The 21901-nt window shown below is 41.2% G+C and overlaps 2 protein-coding genes across 7 annotated transcripts in view; one reads left to right on the forward strand and one right to left on the reverse strand.

Annotated features, from left to right (window-relative positions):
- The first annotated feature begins 117 nt into the window (after positions 1–117).
- Positions 118–21305, forward strand: ALDH6A1 (aldehyde dehydrogenase 6 family member A1). Its single transcript, XM_082383928.1, has 12 exons — positions 118–238; positions 8557–8616; positions 9651–9725; positions 10670–10831; positions 11058–11136; positions 11538–11840; positions 12988–13109; positions 14487–14676; positions 14888–15069; positions 16474–16653; positions 16925–17023; positions 18796–21305. Exons 1-12 carry the CDS (start codon positions 182–184, stop codon positions 18898–18900), a joined length of 1614 nt encoding a protein of 537 aa, XP_082240054.1. The 5' UTR covers positions 118–181; the 3' UTR covers positions 18901–21305.
- Positions 17030–21901, reverse strand: part of BBOF1 (basal body orientation factor 1) — a 39355-nt gene continuing 34483 nt past the window's right edge. For 4 of the 6 annotated variants that reach the window (XM_082383925.1, XM_082383920.1, XM_082383922.1 and 1 more), the window contains 2 exons: positions 21720–21834; positions 17030–17164 (listed from right to left, as the gene is read on the reverse strand). In XM_082383925.1, the coding sequence (XP_082240051.1) occupies positions 17036–17164; positions 21720–21834 (244 nt within the window). In that variant the 3' untranslated portion in view covers positions 17030–17035. Of the gene's footprint in view, positions 17165–18227; positions 18284–20780; positions 21835–21901 lie in introns of those variants that run through there. The other 2 variants (XM_082383924.1, XM_082383923.1) reach the window with 2 other exon arrangements.

Here is a 21901-nt window from a genome sequence, read left to right on the forward strand (position 1 = left end):
CCAGGTCTGGGACTGTGGGGCGGAGTCAGGTGTTAGGGCGAGTGATTGGCTAGGGGAAATTGTCCTTTCCACCAATGAGGAGGTGCGGCAGGACGGAGGGGCGAGGCCTGGCAGCAGTAATGCTTGTGGACAGACTCAGACTGTAGAGGTGCGGGGGGCTGAGAAGAGGCAAGCGAGAGCCATGGCGGCGGTGGCGGCGGTGGCGGCGGCGGCGGCAATGCGGGCCCGGATCCTGCAGGCGAGTGAGGGTGGCGCCAAGGGGTCGCGAAACTAGAAATTCGGTCCTTTCCGTCCGCTCTCTGAGCCAACCCCTTCATGGCTGACCCTCCTGTGCCCATCGGACCAGTGCGGCCCTATCCCACACCTTACTCAGTATCCGCCTTCGTTGGATCCAGCCCTGGACTATCACTCCTCTTCCTTTTATTCTTGAGACTCCCTCTTTCTGGCTCTGGTCCACTCTCCTCCTCCAGCCCAGCCCCGTCCCTGCCGACTCTCTCTTGCCCTCACCTCTATCGGTCTGCCCACCGTCTTTCCCTTTCACCTCTGCACCAGCCACCTCTCTGCCCCAAAAACTCCCCTTCTGGTCACCTTTCTTAGCATCCTGCCGGGAGCGTCCAGATTGGTCCCTTCCCCCACCCTTCTCTTCACTGTCTACAGTCCGAGGTAAAGGCGGGGGAAGGAGGCACACGAGGGGCGAGGGTCAGTGAATGAACTTTGAATCTCCTTCTAGAAGTGTACACTAGGTTCTCCCTCAAAGCAGCCATTTGCGGAGCCATTTTCCCCAGCTATGGCTCTTTGTATTTTCCACAGGCTGTGGGCTGTGCCCTTGCTTGCCAAGACTTTCAGTTTAACTTTCTCTCAGCAAAGTTACAGTGTTTATGTTGGCCGTGAATAAGGACACATAGTTAATGCTACCAGTTTGTTCCAAGCACATGCAAAGGACTAAACATCTCTAAAGCACGTGATAGAAAATGAGAGCCAAGGAAGACAAGAAGTGTAAGTTCCAAGTTCCCACCCCCAAGTCAGCTCCTAGCATGACTCAACTCTGCCCTTGGGGGTGGGGTGGGGGGATTAGGTCCTCTCTGAAGCCAACCTAAGGATAGGAGCTACAGAAGCTGCATGCCTGAGGCCTGTGATTTACAACTCTGTTCATAGCCTTTCCCCCCCCCCCCCGCAACCCCCCGTTGTTCACAGCCTTACAAGGACTTAGATTATGAGGCAAGATTCACTACAGGCAACATTCTGGAACCTGCAAGAAACAAATTTGCTTTTGTTACTCATTATATCCAGCCTGGGAACTTCTTCCTCTATATTGCTGGGCTGTTAGATAATATTAGTATTTACCAGGTTTCAGTGAGTTCTATTGCAGAGACCATGCATTTTTAAGATTCTTAGCAGAGTCAGCAAAGATTCCTGTTTAAATATGCTATTTAATGGGACAGTGTGGAGAATGGGTTGGAAGGGTTTGTCAAATGATTTGGCTTTCCTCATATTTCTTGATGTGATCCTAGTTCTGTTTTTCTAGGTTTGTTTGTTTTTTGTAATAGGGAAACAAAGTTTCCATCCTATACTTTCCATTACCAACTTCTCCTCAAAATCTTCTACTGAAATGGACTTTTTTCCTTTGCCTCCTCTGCCATCACAAGTCATTGAGAGCCTTAAGAAGCTATTTTGTCCTTTGCATCAAGGAAAAGAATCTCCCTTCCCAAGTACTTTATTTTGGAAATAGACACTATTTTCTTTCTTTCTTTCTTTCTTTCTTTCTTTCTTTATGGCTGTGTTGGGTCTTCGTTTCTGTGCAAGGGCTTTCTCTAGTTGTGGCAAGCGGGGGCCACTCTTCATCACGGTGCGCGGGCCTCTCACTGTCGTGGCCTCTCTTGTTGCGGAGCACAGGCTCCAGACGCGCAGGCTCAGTAATTGTGGCTCACGGGCCTAGTTGCTCCGCGGCATGTGGGATCTTCCCAGACCAGGGCTCGAACCCGTGTCCCCTGCATTGGCAGCAGATTCTCAACCACTGCGCCACCAGGGAAGCCCCAGACACTATTTTCTGATTCATTTTAAGAAACTTCTGAGTTGACCTGGAAAGAACAGAGATAGTAATTCTAAGTCAACTAGGAGTTACTGTAACATGACGCTTTGATAAAGAGTAGTCTAGATTCTGGCAGTCAAGATATTATCACTCCCATTTAAAGATAAGAAGACTGGTCTTGAAGTGACTCAATGACTTTCTTCAGTGATGCAGTGGAAAGAGAACAGGTTGCACAATCATACTTGGGTTCTATCCCAGCACCACCTCTTCCTAGTTTTAAGAATATCTGTGAAGATTAGAATTAGTGAATATAATGAAGTAAGTTACATGACACTAAAGGTCATCCAGTCTCCCAACTAGTAACTAATGGGGCTGAGAATTCAGGACTTCATCTTGGCATCTCTTTCTGTGTCAGGCACTGTCCCAAGCTTTGGGAAAGGAGAGATAAGTAAAATATTCACTGAAAACCCCCCTATTGTAATGCAATGATAAGTGCTAAACAGTAAGAGTGCACACAGTACTGCAGGAACCTAGGGAAAGAGCCCCAAATTCAACCTGTGCAATTCAGGAAAAGCTTCCAAAAGGGGTTGATCTGGGTTTAAGTATTGCAAGAGTAGGAGGCCTTTAGCTAGAGGAGAAGGGAGTTCCTGCTAAAGGAAGTAGCACGTATGAACTAAACATCTAGAGAACAAGGAGTTTGGTGTGACTGGACATAGGATAGTTTTTTCAGCAACAGTACTAATGAGTGTATCTTGGAAAATGAAGAAAAGAAAGGAGATCTAACCTTTCAAAACTATATGATAATGTTTTATTATACCAGACGCAGTGCCTTTTATGCCCTCTTGACAGCAGGGAGACTGTGTGCCGACAAAATAAAACTAAGTGGCCTAGGGCTTCCCTGTTGGCGCAGGGGTTAAGAATCCGCCTGCCAATGCAGGGGACATGGTTCGATCCCTGGTCAGGGAAGATCCCAAGTGCCACAGAGCAACTAAGCCGGTGCACCACAACTACTGAGCCAGGGCTGTAGAGCCCGTGCTCCGCAACAAGTGAAGGCACTGCAATGAGAAGCCCGTGCACCCGCAACGAAGAGTAAACCTGCTCGCTGCAACTAGAGAAAGCCCGCGAGCAGCAACAAAGACCCAACACAGCCAATAAATAAATAAATAAATATTTTTTTAAAAAAGAAAACAAAAAAAAACCTAAGTGGCCTAGAATGCTCCAGTTGGCTGATCCGTGCATTTTCTGCCCTGTAAGAGAATTTACATGAAACAAAATTAATATCCAACAATTGCTTGGTGTGTACTCATCCTTTCATTCTGCAGAATATTACTGAGTGCTTACTCTAGTCCAGGAATGGTGCTAGGGGCTTAGGACACAACCATCTAGTGATCTAAGGGAGAGAGACTTAATAATTAAATAAGCTACTATTCCCTACTGCGATATGAGAAATAGAGGAATTCAGGTGTTTTATGAACTTCATAATCAGGTACTTAGCCTAGACCTGAGATTGAGACTTAAAAACTTCCAACTCTGGGCTTCCCTGGTGGCTCAGTGGTTAAGAATCTGCCTGCCAATGCAGGGGACACGGGTTCGAGCCCTGGTCTGGGAAGATCCCACATGCCACGGAGTAACTAAGCCCGTGCGCCACAACTACTGAGCCTGTGCTCTAGACCCCACGAGCCACAACTACTGAGCCCATGTGCCGCATCTACTGAAGCCCCCGCACTCTAGAGCCCGTGCTCCGCAACAAGAGAAGCCATGGCAATGAGAAGCCCGTGCACCGCAACGAAGAGAAGCCCCCACTCGCTGCAACTAGAGAAAGCTCACACGCAGCAACGAAGACCCAATGCAGCCAAAAATAAAAAATAAATAAAAATAAATAAATTAAAAAAAAAAAAAAACCAAACTTCCAACTCTGCTACTGCCTCTCTCATTCACAGGAGTTAATCTTGTTTTTTCTACTTCAGAGGAAACAAAAACCATTAGATGAGAACGTCCTCAACTTCCTGCTAGCAAGCCTACAGAACTGACCTGTACCTGTACCTGTACCCAAAGTGATAAGGAGCTAAGGAATAGATGTGAGCCAAGCAAATGGGATGAAACAATTCCAGGCAAGAGGGAGCAGCATGTGCAAGGGCAATGCGAGCACAAAACATGTTCTGAACAGCTGGAGCATAGAGAGAGCAAGGAGGAAAGCGGCAAGCTAGGAAACTAGAGAAGTAAAGTTACTATGTAGAGTCTTCTAAGCAACATCAATGTGAGTCTTTATCCCAAGGACAATGGAAAGCCATTGGTAGGTTTTAAACAAAGGAGTGATCTAACCAGGTTTGTGTTTTAGAAAGACCCTCTGGCTATGGAGTGGAAACTAGATTCAGAAGGTTTAAGATTGGAGGCTGGGAGACCTGTTAGGAAACCATTGTTGAAGTCCAGGTGGGAGACAATGATGGTATAGACTGCGGTGAGGGTAGGAGGGGTAGAGAGAAGGGGGTGCATTTCAAAGACTTCTGGGAGGACAGATTGCCAGGACTTGTTTGATTCACTGAGGAAAGAGAGGGAGGAGTTAGGGTGACATTCAAGTTTCTGGTTGGGCAGCTAGGTGGATAGTAGCCCCATTTACTGAAAGGTGGGCTATAGGAAACAGAGCCGGTTGGTGGAAGGAAGATGAGGTCAGCTTTTTCAACATGTACCTAAATAACATCCAAGTAGAGATGTGGTGAAGACAGTTATGTAGGTATTACCTGAAGAGGAAGATTCTGGTGAGGAATTACAGATTTGGGCATCACCAGGATCTAGATAATTAAGCCACTGGAGTTGATGAAATCACCCAAGGAGAGTTCAAGAACTCCTTGTTCGGAAACTCAAGCATTAGAGGCCAGGTATAGGAGACTGAACCAGCATAGAAGGCAGAGAAAAAGTGGCCCAAGAAATAGAAAAGATACCAGGGCATCACAGAATACAAGTGGAGAGGGGATTCAGACATAGGGCATGATTAACTAACTCTTCACCTCTGCTGAGAGGTCAAGTACAAGAAGGACTGGGAAGAGTCCGTGGTAGGGAGGAAGTCACTGGTGTTCAATCATAAAGGTTGGAGTTGATTGAAGAGTTCGTGGGAGATGGGGACGTAATTAGTATAGAGAACTCTGGCTATTGGATGGAGAGAGGTTTAAGGTACAGGAAAGAAAGGATCATTGATGGAAGTGTCCAAGGCAGGAGGAACAGTTCAGAGCACAGGTGCAGAGATTAGCCTTAGATTACAAGACAGACACCTCTTCAGTCAGTCCACAGACATTGATTGTGCACCTCTGTCTCCCAGTCACTCTGTCCCTGTGAACCTTGGTAGCTACCTTCTCCACTATAAGAGGAAGAAAGGAAAAAATGGTGGGTATTGGTCAGTTTTGTAGGCTTACTAGTAAGAAGTTGAGGAAGTTCCCATCTGATGGTTTCTGTTTCCTCTGAAGTAGAAAAAAATAAGATCAGCTCTTTTTTTTTATGAAAAAAATTTTTAATTGAAATATAGTTGATTTATAATGTTGTACCAATCTCTGCTGTACAGCAAAGTGACTCAGTAATACACATATAGACATTCTTTTTTTAATATTCTTTTCCATTATGGTTTATCACAGGATATTGAATATAGTGCCCTGTGCTATACAATAGGACCTTGTTGTTTATCCATCCTATATATAATAGTTTACATCTGCAAGATCAGCTCTTAAGAGTGAGAAGGAAAGGAACAGAGTTGAGAATTGTTAAGTTTTGAAATAGCAAGGAGTGTGAGCAAATAAGTATTTATAGTAATAACAACATGTAATGAGCACCAACTACTTGCTAGCTGTTTTTCATACCTGGACAAGCTTGATCACAGTAACTCTGTAAAGTAGGTAAACAAGATTCAGTGCCTGCCCTCGTGGAACTCATAGTCTTTGGGGTAACAAACAAGTAACTAGACCATTACAACACAGACAGATAACCTCTTAGGGGAAATATTGGCTGCTATGGAGTACAAAAAAGGACAGCTAACCAAGTCTGGGGTGGGAGACAGTCAGGCAATATAGCTGCCCAGTGGGCCTTTCTTTCATTCAGTAGATATTTACTGAACACCTACGGTGTAGCAGGTACTGTGTTGGTATTGGGAACGTGACTATAAGTAAGACATGGTGATCTCCAGGAGAGTGTTGATGGTTTGAAATAGCTTTTGTGGGGACTGGGAGAGGAAGCAGACCAGGCATTTGGAAGGACTGTCTGCTGGCCCAAAGGACCAGCACCCTTTCCTCTGGGCAGTGCTGCAGGCACACAAACAAATTCTTGTACTTTATGCAGCCCTAAACTCTTTGGTTAACATGATTTCTCTTCAGACAAGGTTAACAGATTATTAGATTGCAGCTTCCTTTTAAACCCCGTCTTGACTATTTTAGTTTGCTCACTTTGATTAGACTTCAGTATTTCTTTCTTTTTTTTTTTTAATAAATTTATTTATTTATTTATTTTTGGATGTGTTGGGTCTTAGTTTCTGTGCGAGGGCTTTCTCCAGTTGCGGCGAGTGGGGGCCACTCTTCATCGCGGTGCACGGCCCTCTCACTGTCACAGCCTCTCCCGTTGCAGAGCACAGGCTCCAGACGCGCAGGCTCAGTAGTTGTGGCTCACGGGCCTAGCCGCTCCGTGGCATGTGGGATCTTCCCGGACCGGGGCACGAACCCGTGTCCCCTGCATTGGCAGGCAGATTTCTAACCACTGCGCCACCAGGGAAGCTCCTAGACTTCAGTATTTCTTAAATCAACTTGCATAGCATATATACAAACTATCTTTTTTTAGAGAGTGGCTTTATTTTAACTGATCCCCCCGACCCCTGCCATTTGCTGATTAAATCCTATTACCTGTATAACACATTCTTTTCCTATTAGGTACATGTGGCTTTTTTTTTTTTTTTTTTTTGGCTGCGTTGGATCTTCGTTGCATCTTCGTTGCTGTGTGCCGGCTTTCTCTAGTTGTGGCGAGCGGGGGCTACTTTTTGTGGCGGTGCGCGGACTTTTCATTGCAATGTCTTCTCTTGTTGCGGAGCACAGGCTTCAGTAGTTGTGGCACATGCGCTCAGTAGTTGTGGCTTGCAGGCTCTAGAGCGCAGGCTCAGTAGTTGTGGCACACGGGCTTAGCTGCTTCGCGGCATGTGGGATCTTCCCAGACCAGGGCTTGAACCCGTGTCCCCTGCATTGGCAGGCAGATTCTTAACCACTGCACCACCAGGGAAGCCCACATGTGGCATTTTAAAAAACAGCTTTATTGAAATAAAATTGACCTAAAATAAACTGTACATATTTTAAAGTGTATAAATTTTTTTTATTTGTTTGTTTTTTACTTTTGGCTGTGTTGGGTCTTCGTTGTTGCACATGGGCTTTCTCTAGTTGCAGCGAGCGGGGGCTACTCTTTGTTGCGGTGTGTGGGCTTCTCATTGCAGTGGCTTCTCTTGTTGCAGAGCATGGGCTCTAGGCGTGCAGGCTTCAGTAGTTGTGGCACTCAGGCTCAGTAGTTGTGGCTCGTGGGCTCTAGAGTGCAGGCTCAGTAGTTGTGGCGCACGGGCTTAGTTGCTCCACAGCATGTGGGATCTTCCCGGGCTAGGGATTGAACTCGTGTCCTCTGCATTGGCAGGCGGATTCTTAACCACTGTGCCACCAGGGAAGCCCTAAAGTGTATAATTTGATGTTTTAATATTTGTATACACCTGTGAAGACATCACAATCAAGATAGTGAACATATTAATTGCCCCAAAACGTTTCTCTCTTACCCCCTCCTCTTTTCCTCCTCTGTCATCTCTAGGTAACCACTCATCTGCTTTCTGACATTACCTTTTACATTTTCTAGTTTTATATAAATGGAATCATACCGTATATACTCTTTTTAAGTCTTAACTTATTTCACTCAGTATAATTACTATAATTATCCATGTTGCATATATCAATAGTCGATTCCTTTTTATTGCTGAGTAGTATTCCAACATATGGATATACCATACTAGTTTCCCTATTCACCCATCCAATTGTGGACATTTGCATTGTTCCCAAATTTTAGGCTGTTACTGATAAATTTACTATGAACATTCATGTTTTAAGTATTTGTGTGGGCATATTATATATACATTTGACACTTGGTTATATACTATCTTATATTCAACACCTATTGTGTTAGACACCATCCTAAGTGTTTTCTTATTTTTAGATTTATGGTGACTACATGTACCAGGCCAAAAATTAGAAAAATATGGTGTAATGACAAAAAAATATTTTTTTAACCAGGACTGTCCTGGAAATTGAGCACATGATCATTATGGTTTATTGTTCTCTCATAGTTTGCTGTGTCTCATAGTCTCACAACTTTTGTCTTTAAAGACTGTATGACCCTTGAGAGCAAACACCAAGTCCTTTTTCATATACCCACAGTAACTAGTATAATGTTAAGCATATAGTAGCCATTCACTAAATTTGTAATAATTTTCTGCTCTCATTTATCAAAATAACCATTCTTTTACCTCCCAGGTTTCTTCCAAGGTGAACTCCAGTTGGCACCCAGCATCCTCCTTCTCTTCATCGTCAGTGGTGAGTTTATTTGGTAATAAAGGCTGACTTCTGAGAAGGAATCCAGTATAATTTGAGGGTATTCCCATTTATCTTCTTTACGTAATTTGATCAGAGTTTATCTGAAATTTTCTATCTTGGTTTTCTTATCTCATATTATTTCTACTATGTTGTAAGTATTTCCAATATTGCAAGGTGGTCTTTATGATTATGATTTTTAATGGCTATATAATATTCTATCAAGTAGATATAGCCTGAATTAACTAATAATTTTTCCAGATAACATTTAGACTTATTCTGTTTTTCAGTATTATAAAACAAACATTTATTTATGTAGTTTTTTTCTTTCTTTTATATTATATCCCTTCTGAATTAGGATTACTGTGTCAAAAGATACATTTTCTTGGCTTCTAGAGGTTTTCTTGACCCTGCCAGAAAGGTTGTCTTCTTTACAACCTTTAGAGTTGTTTTTACAGACCTACTGTCTATCAGCCATTTGCAATAACTAAACCTGATATATAAGGACTGGTGCTCAAAATCCTGTTTATATAGAAGCATGCACATACTGTAACATAGTAATCTTTCACCTTTTTGGCCCACAGACCACTTTGAAAATTTAATGAAAACAAACTACTTCTCAGAAAAACTACACAGATAGGAATGTCTTTTAAAATCTTTTGATCGTAAAGGTAATGCATGCTCATGGTAATGTGACAGAAAGTCGGCTGGGCCAAGACGTCCTAATAGCTAATCTTTGTTAATACAGAGTCTACTGCTTTTTTAGCATAAACTTCTCAGTGAGATATGTTTACTCGTGAAGTTCCACTGTGTGATTAGCAGGGAATTTCCCATTTACAGAGAGATCACAGTATTGAGAGGCTCTGCCCCATATTAATAAGCACTATAGACAAGTATATTGTATATCTCTTTCATAGTGCTAACATTTCTAGAGGGCAGAAAATTCAGTTATCAACCCCAATTCCTTTTCTCTTTGTGAAAGAGAGAAGTAAAGCAACTAACTAATACAAAGTTTTGTGTGTTTTTTTTTTCCCCAGCCAACTGTAAAGCTTTTCATTGATGGGAAATTTATTGAATCCAAAAGTGACAAATGGATGGACATCCACAACCCCGTAAGCAAAGCTGCTTTGGGACTTAAACTTAACTAGCCTAGAATTCTGGGAACATGGTGGGAAAATAGGGACCAGGGTGTCTATTGTGAAGCACATAGAGCTGCCCCTGTGACTATATGAAAAATGAAGAAGGTGGGGCAGGAACGAAGGATGATGTGCTGCTTTTTTTTAAAAAAAAAAAATAATTATTTATTATTTGTTTATTTATTTTATTTATTTTTCGCTGCATCGGGTCTTAGTTGCAGCACGTGGGATCTTCATTGAGGCATGTGGGATCTTTGTTGCAGTGCGCGGGCTTCTCTTTAGTTGTGGCTCACAGGCTCCAGGGCACATGAGCTCTGTAATTGTGGTGTGCGGGTTCCAGAGCACATGGGCTCTGTAGTTTGTGGCACGCAGGCTCTCTAGTTGAGGGGCGCGAGCTCAGTAGTTGTGGCGCGCGGGCCTAGTTGCCCCGCCACATGTGGGATCTTAGTTCCCTGACCAGGGATCGAACCTGTGCCCCCTGCATGGTAAGGCAGTTTTTTTTTTTTTTAATTTATTTATTTTATTTATTTAGCTTTTGCTGAATTGGGTCTTCGTTGCTGCGTGCGGGCTTTCTCTAGTTGCGGCGAGCGGGGGCTACTCTTCGTTGCGGTGTGCGGGCTTCTCATTGCAGTGGTTTCTCTTGTTGCGGAGCACAGGCTCTAGGCGCGCAGGCTTCGGTAATTGTGGCACGTGGGCTCAGTAGTTGTGGCGCACGGCCTCTAGAGCGCAGGCTCAGTGATTGTGGTACATGGGTTTCTTTGCTCTGCAGCGTGTGGGATCTTCCCGGACCAGGGATCAAGCCTGTCCCCCCTGCATTGGCAGGCAGATTCTTAACCACTGCACCACCAGGCAAGCCCTAAGGCAGATTCTTTACCACTGGAACACCAGGGAAGTCCCTGATGTGCTGCTTTCTCCATCAGGCCACCAATGAGGTCATTGGTCGGGTCCCTCAAGCCACCAAGGCTGAAATGGATGCAGCAGTTTCTTCCTGCAAACGTGCTTTTCCCGCATGGGCAGACACTTCAATATTAAGCCGTCAGCAGGTCCTGCTCCGCTATCAGCAACTCATTAAAGAAAACTTGGTAAGAAATCTGAATGGTATAATTTTCCAAACTTGCCTAGGGGATACTTGTCACTCTCATAGAGGCCCTCTTAGCTGCTCTCCCTAACTGTACAATACAGAGAGACATAGATCATGGCTCTCTCCCTCATAGTACTTCTCCCTGACTTTTATTCTTTTTTGGCTGCCTGAGAACTAACAGGAGGCACATCCTTGCATTGGTTTCTATTTCTGTGTTTTCTCTCTAGAAAGAAATTGCCAGATTAATCACACTGGAACAAGGGAAGACCCTAGCGGATGCCGAAGGAGATGTATTTCGAGGCCTTCGTAAGCAGGGATTCCTCATGGGGAGTTCAGGGACATTGAGAAGAAGCAAAGGAAAATGAGAGGCAAAGACCCCAGATGGGGGATTGCTTCTTCCTTTATGTAGATTTTGCTATCCCATGATATCTTTTTTAATACTTGTGGAAAACGGCAGTACTCAGGTATCTGTGGGATTGGTTTACTTCATTCATTATTTTACTCAAATGATCTTCCAAATGGTATATGCATTGCACTGTCTCTTTCCCATTCAGGTAATCTCACTTTACGCAACCCCTTCACATGGCAAGTCAGTGTTTCTTCCCTCTCTCGTTGGTCTTGCCACTCAGGGCTGACTAGAGCATGACAAAACTAAGTAGTGCACAGTGTGGAGAGTTGGTGGCCCGACTGCTTCTTCTCTGTTCCAGAGGTGGTTGAGCATGCCTGCAGTGTGACATCCCTCATGCTGGGAGAGACCATGCCATCCATCACCAAAGACATGGACCTTTATTCCTACCGTCTGCCTCTGGGGGTGTGTGCAGGCATTGCTCCATTCAATTTTCCTGCCATGATCCCCCTTTGGATGTTTCCCATGGCCATGGTATGTGGAAATACCTTCCTAATGAAACCATCAGAGCGAGTCCCTGGAGCAACTATACTTCTTGCCAAGTTGCTTCAGGACTCTGGTGCCCCTGACGGAACACTGAATGTCATCCATGGACAACATGAAGGTAACTGCCCCTCTGTACATGGCACTTAATCTGGATACCAAAAAATCAAGGTGTTGAGTCAGTGATGGGGTGTTTTAGGATGAAGAACCTAGGGATGAAGGGATTTACTAGTAGCAACCTCCATGTTTGAACATAATGTTTGTTGATTGTTTTGCCATCTCTTTGCTAAGGTAACTAACTGGGGAGTAGCAGTGCTTCTTGCCCTACAGAATGCATTAGGACAAAGAAATATGGTTAGGGCAAGATACAGATGAGATTAAAGAGAAGTTTTCATTTCAATATTGAGAGAATTTATAAGGTTATTTAACTCAGACTTTATAGATCTCAGAGGTACTGAAGTCCTTCTGATTCATATAATAATAGCGAATACTTAAAAAGTGCTTCTGTGTTTCAAGCACTGTTCCTAATGCCTTCTATATATTATCTCATTTAGTCTTTACAACAACCCTTTGAGGTAGGTACTATTATTTTCCCATTTTACAGATGAGAAAATTGAGGCATAATGAAATTAAGTGATTTGCCCAAAGTCATGTTGCTAGAAACTGTCAAAGTCGGGATGTGTATACTTAAGAAGGCTGACCCTGGTTTTTACTTTTAAGTACTATGCTCTATTGCCTCTCACATGAGGGCACAGTAGTATCTGAGAGTCCCAGTATAAGCGACAGTTGAGGAAGTATCACATTCGTAAAGGACAAAAGGAAGAGTTGAGTATTGAAAGGCTATTATTTTGGAGGAAAATAGGAGTTGTAGCCTTCAGAGTTAGATTAAAAGTAGAAATTCTGGACTAGCAAGTGGGAAAAATAATGAAAGAGAAGAGGTTAAATAAGATTTGTAGTTCAAAGAATTTAAGAGAGGGACTCCCTGGCGGTCCAGTGGTTAAGACTCCTCGCTTCCACTGCTGGGGACGCAGGTTAGATCTCTGGTCGGGGAACTAAAATCCCACTAGAGATGGAGTGTGCCCCCCCCCCCACCAAAAAAAGAAGAATTTAAGAGAACAAGGACAGAACTCCAAAATGGGAATCCAGGGTAGAAAAACAAAAGTATGAAAACTTCTCATTCATAGCAGTGAGAAAGGGGGAAATTTGCTTTGCTGAGAATCCCATAGCCCTTTTTTCCTTTGTGGTAATCATTTATTTTCTTCTTAAAGCTGTAAACTTTATTTGCGATCATCTTGATATCAAAGCAATCAGCTTTGTGGGATCCAACCAGGCAGGAGAGTACATCTTTGAGAGAGGGTCAAGACATGGCAAGAGAGTTCAAGCCAATATGGTAACTTCATATTCCTTTTTCCCCCAAATTCTGTTATATGTATTAAAACTACCTAGAAAAAGCCCCTCAGCAGAGGGGCCACTCATCCCACTCTAATGCCAGTGTTTCTTTATTCACAATTCATCCTGGTTGTCTTCCCTTTAACCATGAACAGTGTGATGAGTTTTATTCTCTGTCACTTTAATTACCTTTTATCTTAACCAGGTAATCTTGGTGATGAAGTCACATTTCTCCTTAAGAATGATATTCAAATTCTTTGGGTTTCAGCAGTAACTGCGAAATTCTGCTTCTGGCCCTGTTTCTTCCTTCATACCATTCTTCCAGCTAGACCCCATCCTTCCTGCCTTTAAGGCGTATCCTAACTACTAATGTCAAAGATATGATCTTCCCTAAGAGCCCAGGCTATTTAAGGCTCTGGAAAGAGCCAGATATCCCTGTATGATATATGAGTGTGGTTTACTTGGCTGCATAGTTTTGCTGTTCCTTAGTGACTAGCTCCTCGCCAAATACTTGGCAATTCTTTGATACTAAATATAATGTCCAGTTGCTACTTTCTTACCCTTCCACTAATGTTGCAAAAAGGGTAGCCACCTATGTACGGGCTTGGAGACTGTTCATGATATGCCCATTTATTTCTTTTCATGGCTGGATGTGTTTTGGCCAATTTGATTTATGCCCCTCCCAGTTCACTACATATTTCTTGAATGTATTCTGTGTCTAACATTATACTATGTGTAATGGGATACAGTTAAGTAGCAGACAAGGTATTTATTTATGTACTCAACTATAGCTGTATCTGGAAACATGTGGAAATGACCATATGTCAGTCCTACATAGAAGTTTATGAGGCTGTGTATCTAGAAGCAAGCCAATTGGAATTTCTTTCCGGAAATTGTGTATCAGGAGGCCTACCTCCTATTTTGCCTTTCAGCTGGCTACTGGCAGCTCTGTGTTTACATTGCTCTTCATATAACTGGAACCTCTGACAAACAACAAATTCTTTCCTAGCTAACTTAGGAAAGAGAAGGGAGTTCTCCTTGGCTCCTGGATGCAGTGTTTAGCCTGTCAATTTGACGGAACGTGATTGAGGCAGTGTTTTTTTGTTTTTGGGGGGGGACGTTTGATAATGGTTTTGATCTAAATAAACACCTATCAGCTTTTCAGCTGAGGAAGTGAAGCAAAAGTAACCTGGAGACTTACTCAGTGTTACCAGTACTTCAGCAATATCAAAATGATAATAAATCTATTTTCAAAGCAACACAGGATAAATTCTCGAGTCCTTTCCTTAAATTCTCATCTGAAATCTCAGGTTCTTTAATTTCTTAGCCAAATTGTATTTTGCCAAGGAAGATTCATGTACTTTCTGTATTTCCTTAGGGAGCCAAAAACCATGGGGTAGTCATGCCAGATGCCAATAAGGAAAATACTCTGAACCAGCTGGTTGGGGCAGCATTTGGAGCCGCTGGTCAGCGCTGCATGGCTCTTTCAACAGCGATCCTTGTGGGAGAAGCTAAGAAGTGGCTGCCAGAGCTGGTAGAGCGTGCCAAAAAACTGAGAGTCAATGCAGGTAACCAGTTATCTGCCTGGCTTCTTTAGACTCTGCATCTGTGGCACTAAGCTCTTGATTTTCGCATTGGCCTTGTCCAATGGGAGCAATCATGTTTATTCTTACCATTGCCTCTCTTTGTACTGTACTACTTGTCATTTGGATTCATCTTTATTTAGCACTCATAATTTATGTTAATGAAGACCTTAAATACTTCTGTGTTGTTCTACAGGAGACCAGCCTGGAGCTGATCTTGGCCCTCTGATCACCCCCCACGCAAAAGAGCGAGTCTGCAATCTGATTGATAGTGGAACAAAGGAAGGAGCTTCCATCCTTCTTGATGGGCGAGATATTAAAGTCAAAGGTTATGAAAATGGGAACTTCGTTGGGCCAACCATCATCTCAAATGTCAAGGTGAACAACTCTGGATTATTTATTTTGCAAATATATAATTTTGCGAAATTAGCTAAAGGCACCTCATTCCTCTAATTTATAAATGAAGACATTTAATGACTAGAGACCTTATCTCTTGCCAGACTTACTCAGTTATTTTATCTCAAGTCTGAATGAGTCTCCCCTCCTGACTTCCAACCTCTTTCCACTATACCAATGGTTGGAAAACTTTCCATTAAGAGCTAAAGAGTAAATATTTTTGGCTTTGCAGGGATAAATAGTCTCTGTCACAACTACTCAACTCAGCCATTAACATGGTGTGGTTGTATTCCAATAAAACTTTATTTATGGATAATGGAATTTGAATTTCATATAGTTTTATATAGTTTGAAGTGTCATGATTGATTTTTTTCAACCATTTAAAAATTGTAGAAACCATTCTTTGCTTGTGGGCTGTACAAAAACAGGCAGTAAGCCACTCCAGCTCACGGGCCATTATTTTGCCAGTTCCTATCTTACGTTATACTTCTTACTTGTTTAACGTTAATTTCTTCTTCCCTCTCCTTCTTACTGCCTAGCTTATAGCTATTGCAGTGTCTCCATCAATATATCAGCCCCCAATAGTTATTGTATACCTACATCTTCGCCAGAAAATGACAAAAGAAAAAGAATTGGTGTCAATTTTTATTTATCAAAACTGAAAGTTGCTCAGCTAAAATGACAATGACTCCTCAATGACTATATTGAGGAGTTTTTTTGAAATTCAGATATCCCCACTAATCCTATTATAATCTTGAATAGTCAAGAGCTGAATCTAAGTGTAGTAGAAATTATGAGATTTCTTGCCACAGAGTCACTGAGGAAAAATCCACTTTATCAGCAACAAACACAGCTGACCAGCTGCAGTGGCAAAAGATGTTTTGAATGTTTCATGTGACCTGATACCAAAATAAAAATGTACAGACTCATTTGGGAGGCAAAGGAACAAATGAGAATAGATTGTTTATGTTACAGAAAACTTAGCACAGGATTTCTTTAAATAGAAAAATTCTCCTGTGGTGTTTTTAATATATGTTTGATTTATTAAAAAAATGAATTTTCAAGTAACTTTTCAGTAAGATAACAATTGGATAAACAAGTAATACAGGCATAAAACAGGAAGCTAGTGATGGGTCATGAGACCTAAAAATACAGTGCTTAAAGGAAAGGAGTGTAGTTATATAGTTATAGTAATAGGAATTTCAAGTTATTTATGATTGGTAGCTTGGAAGATGGAACACAGCAAGAAAGGACTTTTTTTTATAGGTGATTTAAAATGAAAAGAGATTATTACTAACATAAAAGCTGTTCATTAAGCAAGTGGGTAATAAAGTACCAAATAAGCAAAAAATACTGACTTCTTTTCTGCTGCATCACTCCTGGCAGCCAAATATGATCTGTTACAAAGAGGAGATTTTTGGCCCAGTTCTTTTAGTTCTGGAAACAGACACTTTGGATGAAGCCATCAAGATCGTAAATGACAACCCATATGGAAATGGAACTGCCATCTTCACCACCAATGGAGCCACTGCTCGGAAGTATTCCCACCTGGTAGATGTCGGACAGGTTTGTGAACAGAATTCTTAGGATATTCTTGTAGCCATTTACTGTTTCCTATGTAAGGGGAGAAGGTAAACAGCGATCAGTCACTGCCCCTCTGATCTCCCTCAGTGCCCCATTTCTTCCTCAGGAATAAAAGCTCATGGGATGCAGGATCGGGTGGAAGGTGGGTAGTTAAAATTGGTCTCTCTGATGCCAAGCATTTGGGCTTCTAAATGGAAAGTTCCTTTGTTTGAGTGTTTTTCTTAGTATTTGACATGGATTTGTTCTGCTTTAGGTCGGGGTGAATGTGCCCATTCCAGTGCCTTTGCCAATGTTCTCATTCACCGGCTCTCGAGCTTCCTTCAGGGGAGACACTAATTTCTATGGCAAACAGGTGACTTTAAGTTTAAAAAAAATATTTTTCCTCTAAGAAACTTTCTTGAACATATTCAGGAACAAGGATTCTGCAAGGAAGGGCCTGCCAGCAGCTTCTGTGAGGGTATATGTTGTTCAGCAGTGCTTGACAGTAGGTTCCCTAGAAAAGATATAAAAGTTAACAAAATTTTGCCAATTCCTGAATAACTCAAGGCAACAGAGTTTTCGGGAAAGAGCATGAGTAAATCCAAGCCTTTGTATATGTCCTCTCCTCTGCCTGTGACCCTCTCTTCCTGTATCCCCCCTTTCTCCCCCCTTTTCATCTGACTGTTAACCCCCAGTTTAAAGTGTGGACTCCTCCAGAAAATCACCTCTGACCACCACCATCCCCTTCAGTGTTAGGTTGGGTATGTCCTCATGTGCTCCCACTGCACACATTGCTCCCGTAATAGTTACTCATTTACTAAAAATTTTATTGAGCACCTTCTGTATATTAAACACTATTCTACAATAAAAATGCTATAAATGCAGCACTGAACAAAAAATAAATAAATAGAGCAGGTCTGGAACCAAATTACCACTATTATCACATCCTTCAACTGGTGCATATATCCTAAAGCAAGAACAGGCATGGCATGTTCAAACAGCAGAAATGGGCTGGAGCACAGTGAGTGAATAAGGAAGATAGTGGTAAGAGATGAGGTTAGAGAGGTAGGCAGAGGCAAGTCATGTAGTAGGACTATTTAAGCCATGTTAAGAAGCCCTCATCACACTGTAATTATTATTTACTTATCTGCAGAACGTGGCACAGAGCAAGTACCCAAATATGTATTGGGCAAATGGGCTAGTGAAAGTTCTTTGTAGTCCCACAGAAATACAGCCATTTTGGGACCTTCAGTAAAAAATTACTTGTTTTCTATACAGGTCTCCCTTTTATAGGTTAATAATAAATTAACAGTGGGATTACACAGCAGGCTATGACAGTGTAGCCAGCTGGTTAAGAAACACTGTTTGTTTGGAGGTGGATTATCCAGTCTGTGCATTAGTCACAGCTTTTGTAAAATTGACTAGTTTGATACTATTAAAAATTTCTTTCAAGGGAAGCAGAGTAAAACTCTTGCTTAAAATAGTTTGTCAGTTTTGGAGTTTTTTTCCTCCTATGTCTTTGTTTAATTACTGTAAGTTACTCTGGTGAGTGAGGCTTCTTAGAGTAAAAGACTGACCTTATATACAGTTTGAAGTCTTAAATCCTTAGGTACTTAAATTGCTATTTTGCATTCTGGAAAGAAGACATAAAAGTATCATTCTTACATAATAAAATATAAACTTCAGTTCTATCTTATATTGAAAGTATGTAATAATCTCTAAAGTTGTTTTCACTATATTAACATTGCCCAGATTTTGTCTAATAATTCTAGAAGAGTATTTTAATCAAGCTGGTGTGTTTTTTTCTAACAATATCCTTCTAGCTTGCTAGTAATTTTATGTGTTAGATCTGCAGTCTATTCTCTTTTACTCAAGCCTTTTCTTATAAAGTAAATACAAGTTTAACAGTTTACCATGTTCAATTTTTCCATTTAGATGTGCCAGGTAATATGCTAAATGTTTTACATAGATTATCTCCTGAACAATATATTTAATTTTGGTTGCACCTATTCCTCCAGTAGGAACGTGAATAGCATTTCATAGCACCTCCTTCAAAAGTGATTAAAAGAGGAATCATGAAACCCCCGGGCATATATGATAACTCTCTCTTTCTCTCTTTTTTTTTTCTTTCTTTGTTCTCTTTAGGGCATCCAGTTCTACACTCAGCTAAAAACTGTCACTTCACAGTGGAAAGAAGAAGATGCTTCTCTTTCCTCACCGGCTGTAGTCATGCCTACCATGGGCCGTTAGAAACGAGTTTGTTCTGGACTCAGTCCATCCTGAGTAATTGCCCTTTATTCTTGACCAACTCCAACTGCCAACTTTGCTCAGATCAGATCCCTGAGATTGGAATACTATGTAACTAAAATCTTTCACAGGACCATTATCCCCTGTTAAGTAGCTAATAGGGAGACTCCTAGTGTAATTCTGAAACCAGATTTTCACTTGCTCTTCATAATTTTATTTTTGAGATCACTGTCCTAACTGTGAAATGCTTCTCTGGAATAAGAGCTTAGACCTGATTTCTAAAAATTCTCCCCTTTTCTGATGACTTGAAGGAAGTGAACATTAGCGTGTGTAAAGACGATCTTCCAAGGAAAAGGATCTCTTGCATGGGGAAATAGGTCAAAAATAATTCACCCTTTGGTTGATCATCAAACACAGCCCCACATAAATGCCAGTGGGTGAGGCCTCTCTGCGAAGCTTTGCTGAGCCTCTCATTTATCCCACACCACACAAGATATAATCCATCTCTACTCATCCCACAGATGTGACAACTGCTTCTGTCTTTTCTGCTGAATGCCACTTTGTCCTAGTGACTCATGACCACTAATTCTATCATTGTCACTGTTCCTGCTTCTTAAAACCACTTCCCAAGGATACCTCAGTATGCATTGGATAAATCAACTTTTTGTGGTGTGTGCCAAGCATTAAATTTCAGGGTTTGCTTCAGCAATCAATGAATGCTTCAGTCATTAATTCAGATGCCAACAGGATTTTTTTAGAAAACTATTTCAAAAGTTATATCAGGCCCAGACATCAAGGGGTATTCCAACCATGAAAGTGAGCAAGACTCTTTTTTTTTTTTTTTGATGCTTAACAGGATCTCATGTTGAGAAGTGATTAATGGTAAAAAGAAAGGCAGTGCCCTATCCTCGTTGGCTGAATAAGAAACTGAAGAAACATTCACTACATGTTTTACAATATTTTTCTCTTCCAAAATGCATTTCTGTAAACAAGTTTTAACCACTGTTCTTAGCTTTGAAATCAAATTAATGCTGAACTTAATCAGTATAATGTATAAGAACAGAACATTTCTTAGGACTCCTAGTACTTTACTTTGAGTAACAAAGGGTCAGAGAAAATGAACCACCCTTAAAGATACAACCTTGGGTGACACTGTTAAATTCTCCAAGACAAAAGTTCTTCCTGAAAATGTTCTTCCAGTTTGGAAGGGAAAAACCAAATTCCTACTTTCTGGGGTGGAGGCTCAAAACCTTCAGACTCACGTGTTCTCCAAGTATGAGCAAGACTGTTGCCTAAAGTAAGTCTAACCTGATATTACTTGTCACATTTTTTATATTGTTCTTTCCTCTTGCCTGCATTTCTCATTTGTGACACTTTTTAATGAAAGAACCCTAATGTAAAGTAACTGACTGGGGCCTAAGAAATTTCAAAGCTTTCCATGTGTGAAGTAGTCAAAGAAATGCTTTGACAGATTCTTCTGCTACCATTAATTCAAGTGTCTTTATGCTTTTTGTTTCTTTGCTATAGCTCAACTTTAAGTCAGAACAGACATTTATGTGCTAAATAGAATAGATTCTGTCTTTTGCTCTACCATGCCAGTTGAATCCTGTCTTTCTGATATGGTCTTCACCCATTGAACTAGGAGAAGGCTTCTCATTTCTGATAGAGTAGTCTCTGGTCCTCAGCCAGATGACATAGGTCATTTATTTTTCTGCTTCCTCATTAGTTACGTAGATAATGCTAACCTATTCCATGGGGGTTATCTAATAAATTAAGGATGGTAAAAACCTTGAAAATGTTTGTGCACTCTCTGGATTTTAGGCTTATTACTACCACGTGTTGGATAGAATGTCAAAATCTTTAATCACTTAAGGTGACTGAACTTTAATAAAATACATTTATGACCCTCCTGGCGCTTTTTTTTTTTTTGGATTTGCCTGCCTAAAGGTGAGGCAATAGAAATTTATAATATCATAATAGAATGCCTCTTGTTTTATCTCTTATCACAGCTGACAACTGGTAGTAATATTTAATCCAGTCCAACAACTACAGGCTGGGTTGAATAAAAGGTCATACTGTCTAAATTCCAAGTGGAATTAAATATAATCACAGAGACTCCTAAGTTTTCCTTACATTTAAGGAAAATTACTTTTTAAGAAATACTAACTAATCAGAATTGTGTTGCTCTAATTGGAATCAACTCATTTGGCTAGGTACTTGCTACTCAGAAGAGTTACTTATTTCTTAGATGGAAAAAAATCTGTACAGTTGTGTTCATGCTAGTAGCCGCTAAAAAATTCAGTATTTTCTTTTTGCTCTGATGTGGCCTCACTGGAAATTTCTCAGATTTTACATTGTACTAATTGATTATGTACAACAAATTACAAGTAAAAAGCTCTTAAAAAGAACACCTGGCTTTTTTTTTTTTTTTTGGTACCGTACTTCCTTATAATGCCTTTGTCTGCTAGCTTATAGTGACCCAGACTTCCCACCTCTGTCCAAAGCCAAGAGTTACATGGTCACTATGTTTATTCTTACATAAAGGATAGTACATATTTTAACTGGGCTATATATTTCAAAAGGCAATTTATAGGTTTTCCACACTAAAAGAGGCACAAATATGCATTTGCATTAAATATATACCTTCCTTAGTGTGGATATTGTTTATTAAAATGTCCACAGTCTCACACTAATGTTATTACTCATTTCACTGATCCCTGAGAGCTCCTGGCTAGTAGAGAAAAGAACTGTGACTTAGAAGAAGGTGCATGAGGAAGGGGAACAATTATGTATATTATTTGGTTAGATTACAGACTCCTTACTATGTCAGACTCTTGTGATCCTTTCTGAATATTGGGTATCACCAGTTCACCAGTAGAGTCTAAGATTGGCACTTGCTGGGTGATGAAGGTTTGATCTTGAAGCTTACTTTCATTCCTACAATGACGACAAAGTAAGATTTGTCAACAACCACACACATGGAACTTGGTTCAGAACAATATAC

This window comes from Balaenoptera borealis (genome assembly GCF_965194805.1).
Source record: "Balaenoptera borealis genome assembly, chromosome: 3".
Lineage (NCBI taxonomy): Eukaryota > Metazoa > Chordata > Mammalia > Artiodactyla > Balaenopteridae > Balaenoptera > Balaenoptera borealis.